General features: G+C 37.4%; 1 protein-coding gene across 1 annotated transcript; it reads left to right on the top strand.

Moving 5' to 3' along the window:
- Positions 1 to 526: 526 nt before the first annotated feature.
- On the top strand, positions 527 to 12,530 carry LOC110965023 (uncharacterized). Its single transcript, XM_022213908.2, has 7 exons — positions 527 to 801; positions 2,368 to 2,640; positions 5,580 to 5,858; positions 7,742 to 7,920; positions 8,011 to 8,109; positions 8,202 to 8,246; positions 9,481 to 12,530. Exons 1-7 carry the CDS (start codon positions 702 to 704, stop codon positions 9,643 to 9,645), a joined length of 1,140 nt encoding a protein of 379 aa, XP_022069600.2. The 5' UTR covers positions 527 to 701; the 3' UTR covers positions 9,646 to 12,530.
- Positions 12,531 to 13,508: the final 978 nt, after the last annotated feature.

Below are 13,508 nucleotides of genomic sequence, written 5' to 3' on the forward strand. Positions count from 1 at the left end.
TTGATTATTGAAAAAGAAGAATATTGCACAGAACAGCAATAGAAGAATGTCAGCATTAATTTTGTTGATATTTTTCCTTTCATTTCTTCCAGCTGTTGCTGCTCGTCTCTCCAAGTTTCTGCACTTCATCACCTCTTGTATGATCTTACCAGTGATAAAGAGGTTGGGGAAGTAAAACAAATATCACAATTTATTTAAAAGTATAAAAGCTAACTGAAAAATGTAAATGGAATGATATCAAAAACATTTTGAAGGAATGGCTGGAATATGAAATGATAAAAAAAAAAAAACTTCAATACAAAGATTATTGCTAGAAAGCAACCTCACCGGGCCATTTTTGAACCAATTATGCATTAAAGGGTTAAGAAAGGTCAGTAGCTGATATTTGGAATTGATAAATGTAATGCTTTAACAGCATGTGGCAGCAGGAACTTGCCATTCGCAAATAGGCTTCTTCATTAATAGGGGTGACTGTCACTGAATTCATACAGCGGCATTTTCCTTACAGTCCGTAAACGCACCATGATTCTCATCAAGGAAACGCCCTTTCCTGGTGGGCTCCGACTGCTTCCTTGCCCCGCCATGTAACGCTGTTATTGACGGCTTGCAGCCAAATATATTCCCTGAACAAGTGTTTTTCTGATACTGTGTTGCTGTTGTGAAGAGTTTGCAGGCTGGAATAAGTCAGAAGCAAAGACTTGATGAACTGTGAACGTATTTTGGGTTCGCACTGGACTCGGGTTTGTGGATCTCGTTACATGATGAGGTTGCTGCTGTTGCTGGTCGCCTGTGTTGCTGTAGGTAAGTGTCAAAAACATCCATTTATCAAGACAGCTTGTAAAACTACAACCTGCAGATTCCCTGAGTTTAAAGCCAGCATCAAATGAGTCAGTCAGTGGAGGGACTACATCTCCTCTACTATTTTTTAATACTTTTTCTTTTTTTTTCTTTTTCTTTTTTTACTAGATTAATTTCCAATTTATATAAATTTACAACAATCCCCCCCTCTCGTATTTAGGCAAAACTATTTATAGTTCAGTTTTGCCAACTGTTGTTATTTACAAGACATATAGATTACAAGCACATGATGCAAGGTCACCATGGAATATTTTGGAATAATTATAATAAAAGTTATTTTCTTTATGTTTTATTTGTTCTTGCTATAGTAATCTATACAATATTTTTTTCACACAAGTTGTAAAGTAAAATTTTGGGAGCAAATAAAATGACCTGCCAAAAACTGATTGCACGCTTGTTGTTAAAGCTGTATTCCAGTTTATTTACATCTGCAGCTGTTTTTATCAAACAGTCATAATAACGTAAGATCAGATTAACTTTATTGATAACTCACCAGGGTAATTTACAGTCACAGCGGCTATGTAAAGATGAGTAATGAAAGAAGTAGGACAAGAAATGTCAGGAAAAAACAAAGGTATAATAAAGGTCTCATAAAGACAGTGCACTTGAGTATTTATACGGTTTTATTTTTTTTTAAACTAGATTAATTTCCAGTTTATATCAATGTACAACAAATTTCCCTCCACTATGTAGGGGAAACTGTTCATAGTTCACAAGGCATGATGATTATACATGCATCAGTACAGCTATTATAAAATCTGCTAATACAGTTTTTTTTCATGTCATTTGTAACCAAATAATTATGACCAAAAAATGTTTGCAATTTATAATTAGGCCTGACTTTTGAGGTGATTATAGGTAAATATTTAGCTTGTAGGTTTTAAGTGTGTTTCAGTATGTCAAATATCTGAATTTAGAGTGTAACTGACATGATTTATGGATAGGTTTGTAATTAAGAAATCATATTTTTCCCAAGTATCCTGTGGACTATAATGTTTGAAAAACAATCTTCATTACTAAAGTCATTTCCATGAACTATGGACCACTACTCAGTCACAACGTTGGGGCTGCAGTCGTTGTTTGTCAAGTAAAGAACTGCATTATATGACTTGAATTAGTCGTTGTTCGGTTCTTCAATCACTGGACTGGTTATAATCCAGGACACAGAGCAAGTAAATTAATGCAGAGATGTAAGGACACATGCAGACTGCTTACACCAGGGTTTCCACAGGTTTAGCAGTCTGCAAGGGGTCATTTAATATAAATAATACTCTGGTTTTTAATACTATAAGTGCATTCGGCTTAAAGTTCTTTCTTTTTTTAAAAAAAAATTCAGAACAGAGAGTTTTTCCACTGTGCTTTTGCAATACATGCAGTGCTGTCACCTATTTGATTTAAAATCAAATGTTCTACAATAAACAATAGATGTATTTTCAAATGATTCAGAAAAATGTCTGGAAATGTCAGCATGCATCCATAAGGTTTCTCTCTGCTGGACGTTTTCTCTAGGCCTCTCATATGACACTGACTTGAAGCACTATGGGGACACATACAGGATATACTTGCCTCACAGCGCCTATAGCCTCGAGTACAGCCGCAGCTCTGGCTCAGAGGTGACCGTCTTGTGGAAACGTGGTGTACCTCTGGCCAGAGAAGACAATAGGCGGAAGGTGATTAGCTACTACTATGTGATAAGTAATGTTACCCAAGAAGACGGGGGCCGCTACACACTAAGAGGAGAGAATCGGTTGACGCTGTCTAGGCAAAGACTTGAAGTAGAAGGTAAGCTTTCAGTTTATCTGATTTCTTACTCTGGCACTTCTGTTTTTTCAGGACACTATGATGTGGCGTTCTGCTTTGAAGTATTTAGGTGGTACAGTAGTTTGCACTGTTGGAACACATGCAAGTATTCATTTCTCCAGGTATTCTCACTTCAGTCCAAAGTAGGCCTGGATGATAGGATAATATTACATAAAAAATACATCATAATGATCTACCTCAGTGGATAACTGATGTCTGGAATTGATGTACCTTTAGTGTAATTTATTAGTAGCATTCATAGCAAGGTTACGTCATTAATAAACATTACTGTTACTGAAAGTATCCATATGGACATTAAATGGTCTATATTCATAGTATGTGATAGCAGGGAGCATGTCATTCATAATGAGACTACTTCATTAAAAAAAGGTGAATAAATACATACACTGATCAGGCATAACATTATGACCGCCTGCTTACTATTGTATTGGTCCCCTTTATGCAGCTAAAACTCCTCTGACCCAAGATGTAATGTGGCTGTGAATTCTGTTGGTCATGTGGGTTGAAGGGTGGGATCTACACAGGTGGACAAAATTGTTGGTCCCCTCGGTTAATGAAAGAAAAACCCACAATGGTCACAGAAGTCATTTGAATCTGACAAAAGTAATAATACATGAAAATGAAAATGGCGTGAAAATTAAAAAGTGAAAATCAAACATTGCTTTTGATCTTTGGTTCAACAGAATTATTTAAAAAAATAAACTCATGAAACCGGCCTGGACAAAAATGATGGTAACCTTAATATTTTGTTGTTTAACCTTTTGAATCAATCACTGCAATCAAACAATTTCTGTAACTGTCAAAGAGACTTCTGCACCTCTCAGCAGATATTTTGGCACTAAAATCTAAAACTAATAATAATATTGCTGTCAATAATTGGTTGGTCTAATAATTGGTTGAAGATTTAATACATTAAAGCTAAGTAATATAAAATCGCTTGAAATCCACTAGAGCCAGGGGCGCATCCGCTAAGCTCGGCTAGTTGGCTTTTAAAAGGACAGATTTTATGATCATTTTTACACTATAATATATACATTCAACTTTTGGATTATTTGGTACTGAGCATGAAAATTAATTTTGTAGTTCCGTGGAAGATGAAGAAAATTGTTGAATGTTTTTGTGAACTCTGTGTCAGTCTCTGGCTCGTGGTAGAGAGAACTGAAAAATGCTTTTTATGCAGTAGAATGCGGTCATAATCTCATCATTCATAAAGAAAGACAATAAGTTCAATGGTTGCTGTTTTATTTTTCATAAAAAATTTGGAATCAGCATGTCTAAAATTTTTTCAAATGCTCAAAGATTTTAGCAATACCGGAAAGAAAACGGGGCCTCGCATGCTCTAGACTAGCTGTTTTTGTAGACGCATTTATATTTTTACTCCCTCTGCAAACTGTGTTTTTCTGTCCACATCAACTCTGGAAAGATAATTTACCATGCTGAATGTGCCTTCCAACAACTTACTGACATCTTGCTTTACTGTATACTTTATACCGTTGCTGCAGTAATTTTACTGGTTTATTTTCATCTCTGCTCTGTGTAAACACAACCTGCAATTCATCTGAAAAATCTTAAAATTGTGATTCGACTGTTGATTGCTGCTCTGTCGTTTCTTCTCAGTTGTGTCAAGAAACACTGGATTAAGTTTTTTTAGACTGATTCTGATTCATGCAAACGGTTTATGTTTAGCAATTTCTTGAATGATGTGTAAAATAAAGTGATTTTGAATATGTGTTTTAGATAAGATAAGATAATCCTTTATTGCTCCCCACCCCAGGGGAAATGTCCATTGTTACAGCAGCAACATCTTTCAAAGCAGAATTAGACATAGGTATAGTAATAATAATTGTAATAACAACAATATGTACACTATATATAAGAATGAAGAATGAAAAATGAATAAATACAGTATTACTATAAACAACAGCAACACAAAGTTGCTTGTGGAATAAATGTAACTGTAGAAACTTTGTTTGAATATATAGAATAAGGATAGAATTTTTTTGATTAAGTGTTACAATATTAGGCTATTTTCAGGCTGTTGTTCCTGACAGAAAGGCCTCACATGATGTATTCACAGAAAGTTGAAAATGTGAGAGTTTTCTTAGTTTTTATAGTTCCTGGCTAGAATAATTGGTGAATTTGTAGGAATTTTTAAAGAAAACAGGGCTTTCATTCACGGTTAATCAACATGTTCATTCTTGTTTTATTTTAATATTTCCTAAACAATACCAAGTATTTATGTGCAGATATGCCTCCGAGGTGCTTCTACGTGTAATTTGTTACCTTCATACGCTACCACTAAAAGGCTGGACACACTTTCTCATTCATTTGAATGAGTGACCCATGAGATTTTTGACAATACGTTTAGATTCAGATACAATAAGTTCTACATAAATAATAAAAACAACCTTACAGTCTGACAAATAATATTCTCTTTTACATCAATATTCAAACAATATAAGAAAAGATCATAAATATCGGGCACATCGGTGCCCCAAACATTCAATAAACAATAATAGTACTGTGGTTTATAAATGTATAAATGAAATATGATTAAATTACATTGTTATTTGATGAAAACATCAAATTTAAATAAACTAATAAGCCAACCTGGCTTCATCATGCTGTGGTCATTCATTTGAATGAGGAAGTATGTCCAAACTTTTGACTGGTAATGTGCATAGCCAGTTTTACTGTTCTCCCTTATAACCACTTTTTGCACCAGGCTAAGTGGGCCTAATGCTCAAGGTAGAGTCACAACAGTACCGCATTTAGAACATTTTTTCTTACAGATCGAGATCAAAGTCTTAAAACCAACGACCAAGTAGACTATACATGTTGAGTGTTTGGACTGTAAATTATTTCTGGGTTGATAATCCCTTCAATATCCTCTCTCCCAGCATTAACTGAGAGCTATTTACGTGAGATTGGTGAAGAACTGAGGATCACCTTCAATCTTGAACGGCACTCCTGCAACATTTACTTCTTCCCAAATGGACACAGTCAGACTGTCATTGTTCACAATGGTTGGCTTCAGCTGAGCTATACTGAATGCACTGGGTTTAAGATTCTACACCCATGTGGGATTCTTAACTACGTCCAAGCGTCATGCCGTGGACACTTCGAGGTCAGAGATCATAATGACAATAAGGCTTTGGTGGTTTCACTGGACGTCGAATGTAAGTAATCTGTATGCTTTTACAAATGCATTATTGAGTTATCACTTTGTCATAAATGTCTTATTTGTACCTTTTGTTTGTTTTTCGTCTTTGGTTTAATCAAAGGGGCTGCACAGTGGTATAGTGGTTAGCAATTTCGCCTTGCAGCAAGAAGATCCCCGGTTCGATTCCCAGGGTGGGCCTGGGATCTTTCTGCATGGAGTTTGCATGTTCTCCCTGTGCATGCATGGATTTTCTCCGGGCACTCCGGCTTCCTCCCACAGTCCAAAAATATGCTGAGGTTAATTGATCACTCTAAATTGCCCGTAGGTGTGAATGTGAGTGTGATTGTTTGTCTGTATATGTAGCCCTGCGACAGACTGGCGACCTGTCCAGGGTGTCCCCTGCCTTCGCCCGAGTCAGCTGGGATAGGCTCCAGCCCCCCCACGACCCTAGTGAGGATAAAGCGGTGTATAGAGAATGGATGGATGGTTTAATCAAAGTGGCTTCAAAAGGTCTCATAATACCAAGAAGTTGCAGAAATATGGTGACTATTTCGCCCCTAAGACATAATGTTACACACATTAGCAACTCTGTCTGTTCTCATATGCATATCAGTTGTATTTACTGTAACCTACCACTTGGGAATAGTGCCTTTTTAATTATCTTTTGACCTATAATTGTAACGAAATTGTGAGAAATTATGTTGCTGAATCATTCAGTGGCATACAATATGTCCAAAACAGATTAACAAAAACAGAAAGGATAGATAGTAAAGATACAGTGTACAAAAGAAGCCAATTTCTCTTCTTTTGAAACTTTGTGTGATTTTGGCTTTGTGCTTTGAAATGCCATGCTAGAATACTCCATTTCTGCAAAGTTTCTTCAGACTGGGAGTCATCTTGTCAGCCAGTATTTTTGTATATCCACATTCACTTCCCTAACACATTGTGCACTCATAACACCCCATATAAACACACTCCACCTCTGTGCTTCACTGGCAAGACTATGCACTCACTGTGGTAGACTGTAGCTCACTTTGAAACATGCTGGACTCCATCTGAGCTGAGCAAATTTATCTCGGTCTCATCTCACCTAATTCTTCCAATATTTTTCAAGCTTCTTTTCATGTTGTTTGGCAAAGTTTATTCTTGCTGTTTTAGTCCGACGGGCATACAAAGATGTTTTTCTTGGACAGCCACTCGCAGAGATTGCCATGAAGTGCCCTTCACACTGTCTGAGCTGTCACAGAAATTCAGATTTTTAACGATAACGATTGGGCCAAGTGTGAACCAAGGTAGCATATTGTCCACGACGTCATTTCAGGAGGTTGGCCGCTCTGATTAATAGCACTGCGGCTCATTTTGTACCTCCTCATTACTGATTCACCAGTGTTTCTGGATCTTCCTGTATCCTTTTCCGTCTTTCCATCTGACAGTTTTATTTTCCATGAGGAGCAATGATACAACCATGCGGACAGACAGAAACTGTTATTTCAAAAGTGAGAAAGCTTTGGTGTTCACAGGTCATTTTATAACCAGGTTCATGCAATTTGGCTGATTCGAAATCAGATTGGTGGCAGTGATCGCAGGTGCGTTTACTTTTTGTTTGCACTGAGTTTCTACTTTGTGGCCTGGGTTTTCAGTATAGTCTTTTTGAAGTTTGTTTTTAAATGTTCATACTCCACTGTTCAGTTGTCAAAGTAACCTAAATTTCAATCATTTGACATTTAAATGATTTTGCACCAGTATATTCACTTGTGTTGTACTCTGTATTTCTAGAGGCTTGAGGTTAACCAATAAATATATGACACACTTACAAATTACACAATTAATCTATTAGCTGATTGTTGATGATACATTTCATGCGGATAATCTAACTGAATAATGGTGTTATTGTTTCAGCTGACGGTGTTGAGACATCGTCGTACCTCGGTATTGGCGGCGGGATTCTTATTTCAGCACTTTGCACCTGCTGCCTGAGGTGCTGCTGCTGTAAAAAGAAATCCTCGGATAAGGAAGGCTCTGAGGCTGCTGCTGATGAAGACAACAATGAAAATGAACCTGCTGTGCATTACCATGAGGTGAACATGATTTGCACTGATGCTTTTCAGCAGATTGTATGTGTGGGTGTACAGTATTATTGCAATTCATCTGTTTAATTCAAACTGCAGTACGACCAGGAGCCTGTTGGACAGAGGCAGAACCAACCCCATGTGCCCTCTGGGACACAATACCCCGCTCAGCCTTCATTTACCCCGGCTGCCCCGCTGGTTAGTGTGTCTCCTGCTTTACTGGCTCTAAGCTAGAGTTAAGATTTGTCTCTAACTTCTCCACTATTAATATGTGTTGTTTCATTCTGCAGATACATAATCCTCCTACCAACATCATGCCACCTGCTTATTCTAAGGTACGATCTGCTGCCCGTATCAATCTGAGCACACACACACAGACAGATATGATAAGTCTGTGCAATAATATATTTTTTTTTAACTTTGATGCACCTTACCAGATTGTTTTTTGTAATAGTATGTTCGCTGTAACCAAAATGAAATGTTAGCGTTTCCTTGTGTCTTTTTTACCTGCCATTAGTATTATTTAAACCAAATAGCTGTTGTTTAGCTACAATTTCCCATTTATATTCTGACCAAAAAAATCCTCATCAGTGATCTGAATTCTCCTGTAAACTGTATCTGAATGTGGGTGTAACCAATAATTGTGTTTATCCAATTTGCTTTAAACAGATTTGCCCTTGGTTTTTTGAAAATGATATTTTATGTCTCCACGCTGGCCACAATTGCCATTATGTTCTCATGTTTCCCATCGGTCCATCACATTTCTGTGCACAGTATTTCTTCAAATTTGGTACAAATGTTTCCTTGAATGCAACAATGAACTACATACATCTTGAAGGTCACGTGTCAAGGTTACTGTGATGTAACCAAACATGGTTTTGGCCTTAATGTAAATTGTTTAAATGATAATGATTTACGAAACAAATGTTGAACTCCAGAATGAGCTGATATATATAATTTTGTGGTCAGAGGTCCTTCAAAATCCTCACTACATACAGTATATTATTTAAGTTTGGACAGACAAGGATGTAAACTGCAACTTCACTGGTTAGCAAAGATATACCACCTCAAGGTGATGAGTCTGGTCCCTTTGCTCTCCAGTTCAGCTGTCATTTTGAGAAACTCTACAACAAATTTCTGTCAGTGCATCCTCCTGTTCTTATTTTTTTTTTTAAAAAAACAGTTTATTCACCTGATGCAGCCCTAAACTGTGAAGCTCATGATGTTTACTTTTTGTTGTCACTGTGTCAGAAGAGTCCGAGTGGTCCAAGTTTTTGTTGGTATTGTATTGCTGATTCGCATTGCATGAGTGAGCTACATGAGAAAACATGGAAAATCCAACATATGTTGACAGTAAAAACTTTCAAAATATCACATTTAGGCAGTTATATTGTACTACAAAAAATTAGCATCCGTATATTTTGTTTTTTCTCTGAATATACTGATTTCTTGTACTAACTGTAATGTTAATAATACCAAAACTGACATCAGTATCCTCCATAATGTACATTTATAACAGCTGCAGCTAATATCTGTTACACAGTGACATGTCTGCCTTTTTCCTTCCAGTTTGCAGTTTCTTCAGAGCCGGCAGATGCTCCAACTGTCCCTCTTTATTCTGACTCTGAGCCGCGGTTTGAAGTGAAGGGGATGAACTTTAACTCTGAGGATCCTCTCAGCTCAGATCCAACACACTCTGATGTTTACACCTCAGATAAGCTCAACTTCCTCTGATAGCCTTGATCTTTGCAAAGATCTCTCACAGTTTCTAATATATTCAGCAGTGTGACTTTAAAGGGATAGTTTGACATTCTGGGAAGCATGCTTATTCAGCAGCAGCTGCCTGGAGTTGATGCTGGTTGCCTGGCAACTGGTCCAACACAGAACCACTGCTAAATATGCTTTGTGGTTTTATGCATTAAAGAAACATTTTAATGGCAAACGGAGTTATCTCTGTGCAGAACCATGTGTTTCCCTGTTTCTCGAGTTAAATGTAAGCAAACCAGCTGCTGAGGGGAACTTCATATTTGCCACACGAACCCAGAGTGAGAGCATTTCCCAGAATGTTAAACTACTTCATTAACATGTATACAGTTTTAAAGACACATCAAGAGTCTTCCCATTTCTCCCACATATTGGTCATTCCACAATGTTCCACATGGCACCGCTATGCTAATTTCATGACACGTGGTAAAACACTCAAACAAAACAAGAATTGAGTGGAGACCTTTTTTTTTTTTTTACATCTGCATCTGTCCTACTTATTTTAGTTTTACTACCAACTTTAGCTTTGAAAAACCAGATGTGTGCCAAGCAGAGCACATAACCCAAAGATCACATGTTCAAAGCCTTCCATTCACCCCCCCCCCCCCCCCAAAAAAAAAAAAAAAAAAACAATCAAAAGCATTTATTCTAAATGGACAATGCTGGCATTATTTACAATAATTTCCTACCTCATGCGTCTCAGTTAAAGATAGGTCAATAAGCTCATCAGGTTACCGTACTAAGTGCATTTTGTTCTTGTTCATTTATTGCAGACCAGACCGACTGTGAGAATTTCCAAGAAATAAACAAACATATCTTCTCCATGCAAAGCCATGTATTCAAAACACATAATCCTTGTACTTGCTTTGGCCCTTCAAATTCAGCTTGTGTCTCATACACTTGATGTAGTATTTGATGCATGCATCATTCAGCTGGATGCGGAATGTAAAGGACATTTGAACTAATATATAAATTAGTCAGGTCAATTTAAGCACTTTGGGCTACTCAGGCAACACACACACACACACACACACACATACACACACACACACACACACACACGAGGGTTCAATCATGAGACCACCTATGAATGCACTTCTGTTTTTGTTTTGTTTTGTTTTTTTACATTTCTTTCAGATTTTAGAATATCAGCTCAACACTTTAGATGAAAACCTGAATCTCTGAATAAACTTTGTTTGCTCCTCTGTTGCTTCAATGACAGCAGCACTGCAGAGCTGCATGAACTCCAAGAGTTTGTGCAAAACCTGATAAGCCATGTTGCCCCAGCATGATCTGACTGTTACAAAGAGCTTGTGATGAGATGTTTGGTGGCATCGTAAATGTTCAGTGTGGTTGAGATCAGGTGACTGTAGAGGAAAGTCCATGAGCCCGTGGTTATTTAATGCTTCCTGGTGTGTTTGGGCTCTTTCTCCTGCATCTGTGCAAAGATGCAAACTAGAAGGTGGAGCATGTCTCTGAAGCATGTCACCTTGATCAGGGTGGAGTTGATTCAGTTCAGCAGCTGTGGGTCTGATCCACTGTGGTATTCTCTTTTCTCCATCCACCTTTCTGTCACGAATCTCTAAATGGGATTTGTGCATAAATATAACTTTTTTGAGTCATCCACAGTGAAATAGTGCCGTGTCTTAGCCCACCTCAAGTGTTTGACCTTGTCTGCCTCCTGAAAAGTGGTTGATGGAAGCTATTTTTCCTCTTGGACCACGACTAGACAGCTTTTGGTTGAAAATGACTGTTACCAACTGGAACCTTGCATTCTTGGATTTGCAAATTTTATATATCAGGGATCAAATTCTTTTGTATTTGTAACAAAACTCAACATATTAATTTTTTGAAGTTGTGCTCACTTTCGTTCTGTCTGTTGGTGCTTTGGATCTTATCCAGTTTTTCAAGCCATTCTAGTGAGCCATGCACTGCCTGTTTGTAAACTTTCAGTCCAATCACGATTCAATGTCAGTTTTTACAACTATCACAATGCTGCTTAGTGAGCAACATCATGCTGTAGACTTAAGCCATCACCATATTTATAACAGGTAAAAAAAAGCAGGTTTGTTTACTTGAACAAGCCTCTAATGAGTCAAACAAATCCTCCTGAGTATCACCAAAATGCTACTTCAATGGAAAATGACAACTCTAGGAAATTTGAGCACTTAAATGAAGAAGTCTGAATGTTTTTTTGATTTGTACGTTTCAGAACTTCTTGTGTTTTAAGTATTTCAAAGTCCTCAAACTTTTAAATTCTTTCCAAGTTTTCAAGAAAATATGGCAGATTTTGACATGATCTCACACTTTTGAACTCCATTGAACTGTATATACATGCAAATGTTTTTTTAAATTGTATTGTAATGACAAAACTATCACACGCACCTTTTGCCTTTTCCTCATGCATATTTTCAATGTCGCTTGTATAAAAAGACCTCAACACCTCTTCGCTGCACTCATGTTAGCAGCATGCCGGAAGTGCTTTAATGTAAACTTCTAACTCAACACGAATCTTTCAACACTTTGTCAGCTTTTTTTTATGTTCAAAGCAATATTATGAACTGACATTCACACTTAACACAACAGTAGAGCCATATTCATAGCTTTAGTAGTGAATACTTGTGTATTATCATCCATAAATATCAGATATAGTCGTCCCGTTTGTTCATTTTTGGGTGCTTTGGAATGCATGCCATAGTTCTCTGTTGTGTAAATATGGTAGAGTTGTTTTTTGTACTAACAGGAGCCTTTGGAGAACATCAAATTAAGAGCTTTACAACAATTCTAGAGCATCTTGTGCATGTATCTTAGAGTTTCTAGGCTTTGTGTCAAGTGCATTAAAGCTAATAACACAATATTGTTTGTATTTGCATTTGTTCAACTGTCTTTTATTCATATGTGACATAATTTACTTGTAATTCCCTTTTCCGCCACTTTAAGCATTGCCTCACCTCAGAGCCAAAAGCTTGTTCATGCAGATAGATTCCTTCCCGACATACCAACCGATTCACAGAGGACAGTCAGCAGAGCAGAAGCGAACATGCGATGGATCCTTTTGTGTGTGGAAAGGGCGAAACAGCAGAGCCACAAATCTCTCTGTCACACACAACAATAACTGGTATTCTGTTTACACATTTCAAAGTGTCAGTGATCCTGAAAAACTTCTCAGTCTTGTACTTTAAATTCATAGGGGGCAGTGGGCCACCCGTGTGATCTGATTGGCCACCCACCCCCCAATTTTCGTTGGAAATTTACATTACTGAAACTCCAATTTCCGATGCACATTACTACAGCTTCGTTGTCCGACTGCACCTGAATGCACCAATGACGTTAGTTTCATCTTTTGATTGTTGTTTAATTTGGATTTAAAGAAGCTTTGAAGACCTTTCCTGATGCAGGAGGAGGAGAAGATGAGCAGCTTTGTACCTTTGCGGTAAGAAGACTAAGGCCGTTTTTTCAGTACATAACTGTCCGTACTTGCGTTCTCACGTACTCGTGAAACGTCATCATCGAGACTGTATCGGACCAGACTAGTGTGAATAGATATGAGTCAGTAGATATATATATATATATATATATATATATATATATATATATATATATATATATATATATATATATATATATATATATATGGCTGCAGCTCCCAGTGGACAGAAGGATTTTATTAGAGGAAGCCAGAAACAGTCACACAGAGAAACATCAGAGCTCACACTGAAACGGAGCTACAGCTCTGTGTCTTGGACAGGACTTATTTTGAAAGCTAAATGTGTGATGGTATTCCGTGCCAGAGCAGACCTCATTAGCACTTCCGCTAGGTCAGCTAACTTCCG

Source organism: Acanthochromis polyacanthus, chromosome 10 (genome assembly GCF_021347895.1).
Source record: "Acanthochromis polyacanthus isolate Apoly-LR-REF ecotype Palm Island chromosome 10, KAUST_Apoly_ChrSc, whole genome shotgun sequence".
Taxonomy (NCBI): Eukaryota; Metazoa; Chordata; class Actinopteri; family Pomacentridae; genus Acanthochromis; species Acanthochromis polyacanthus.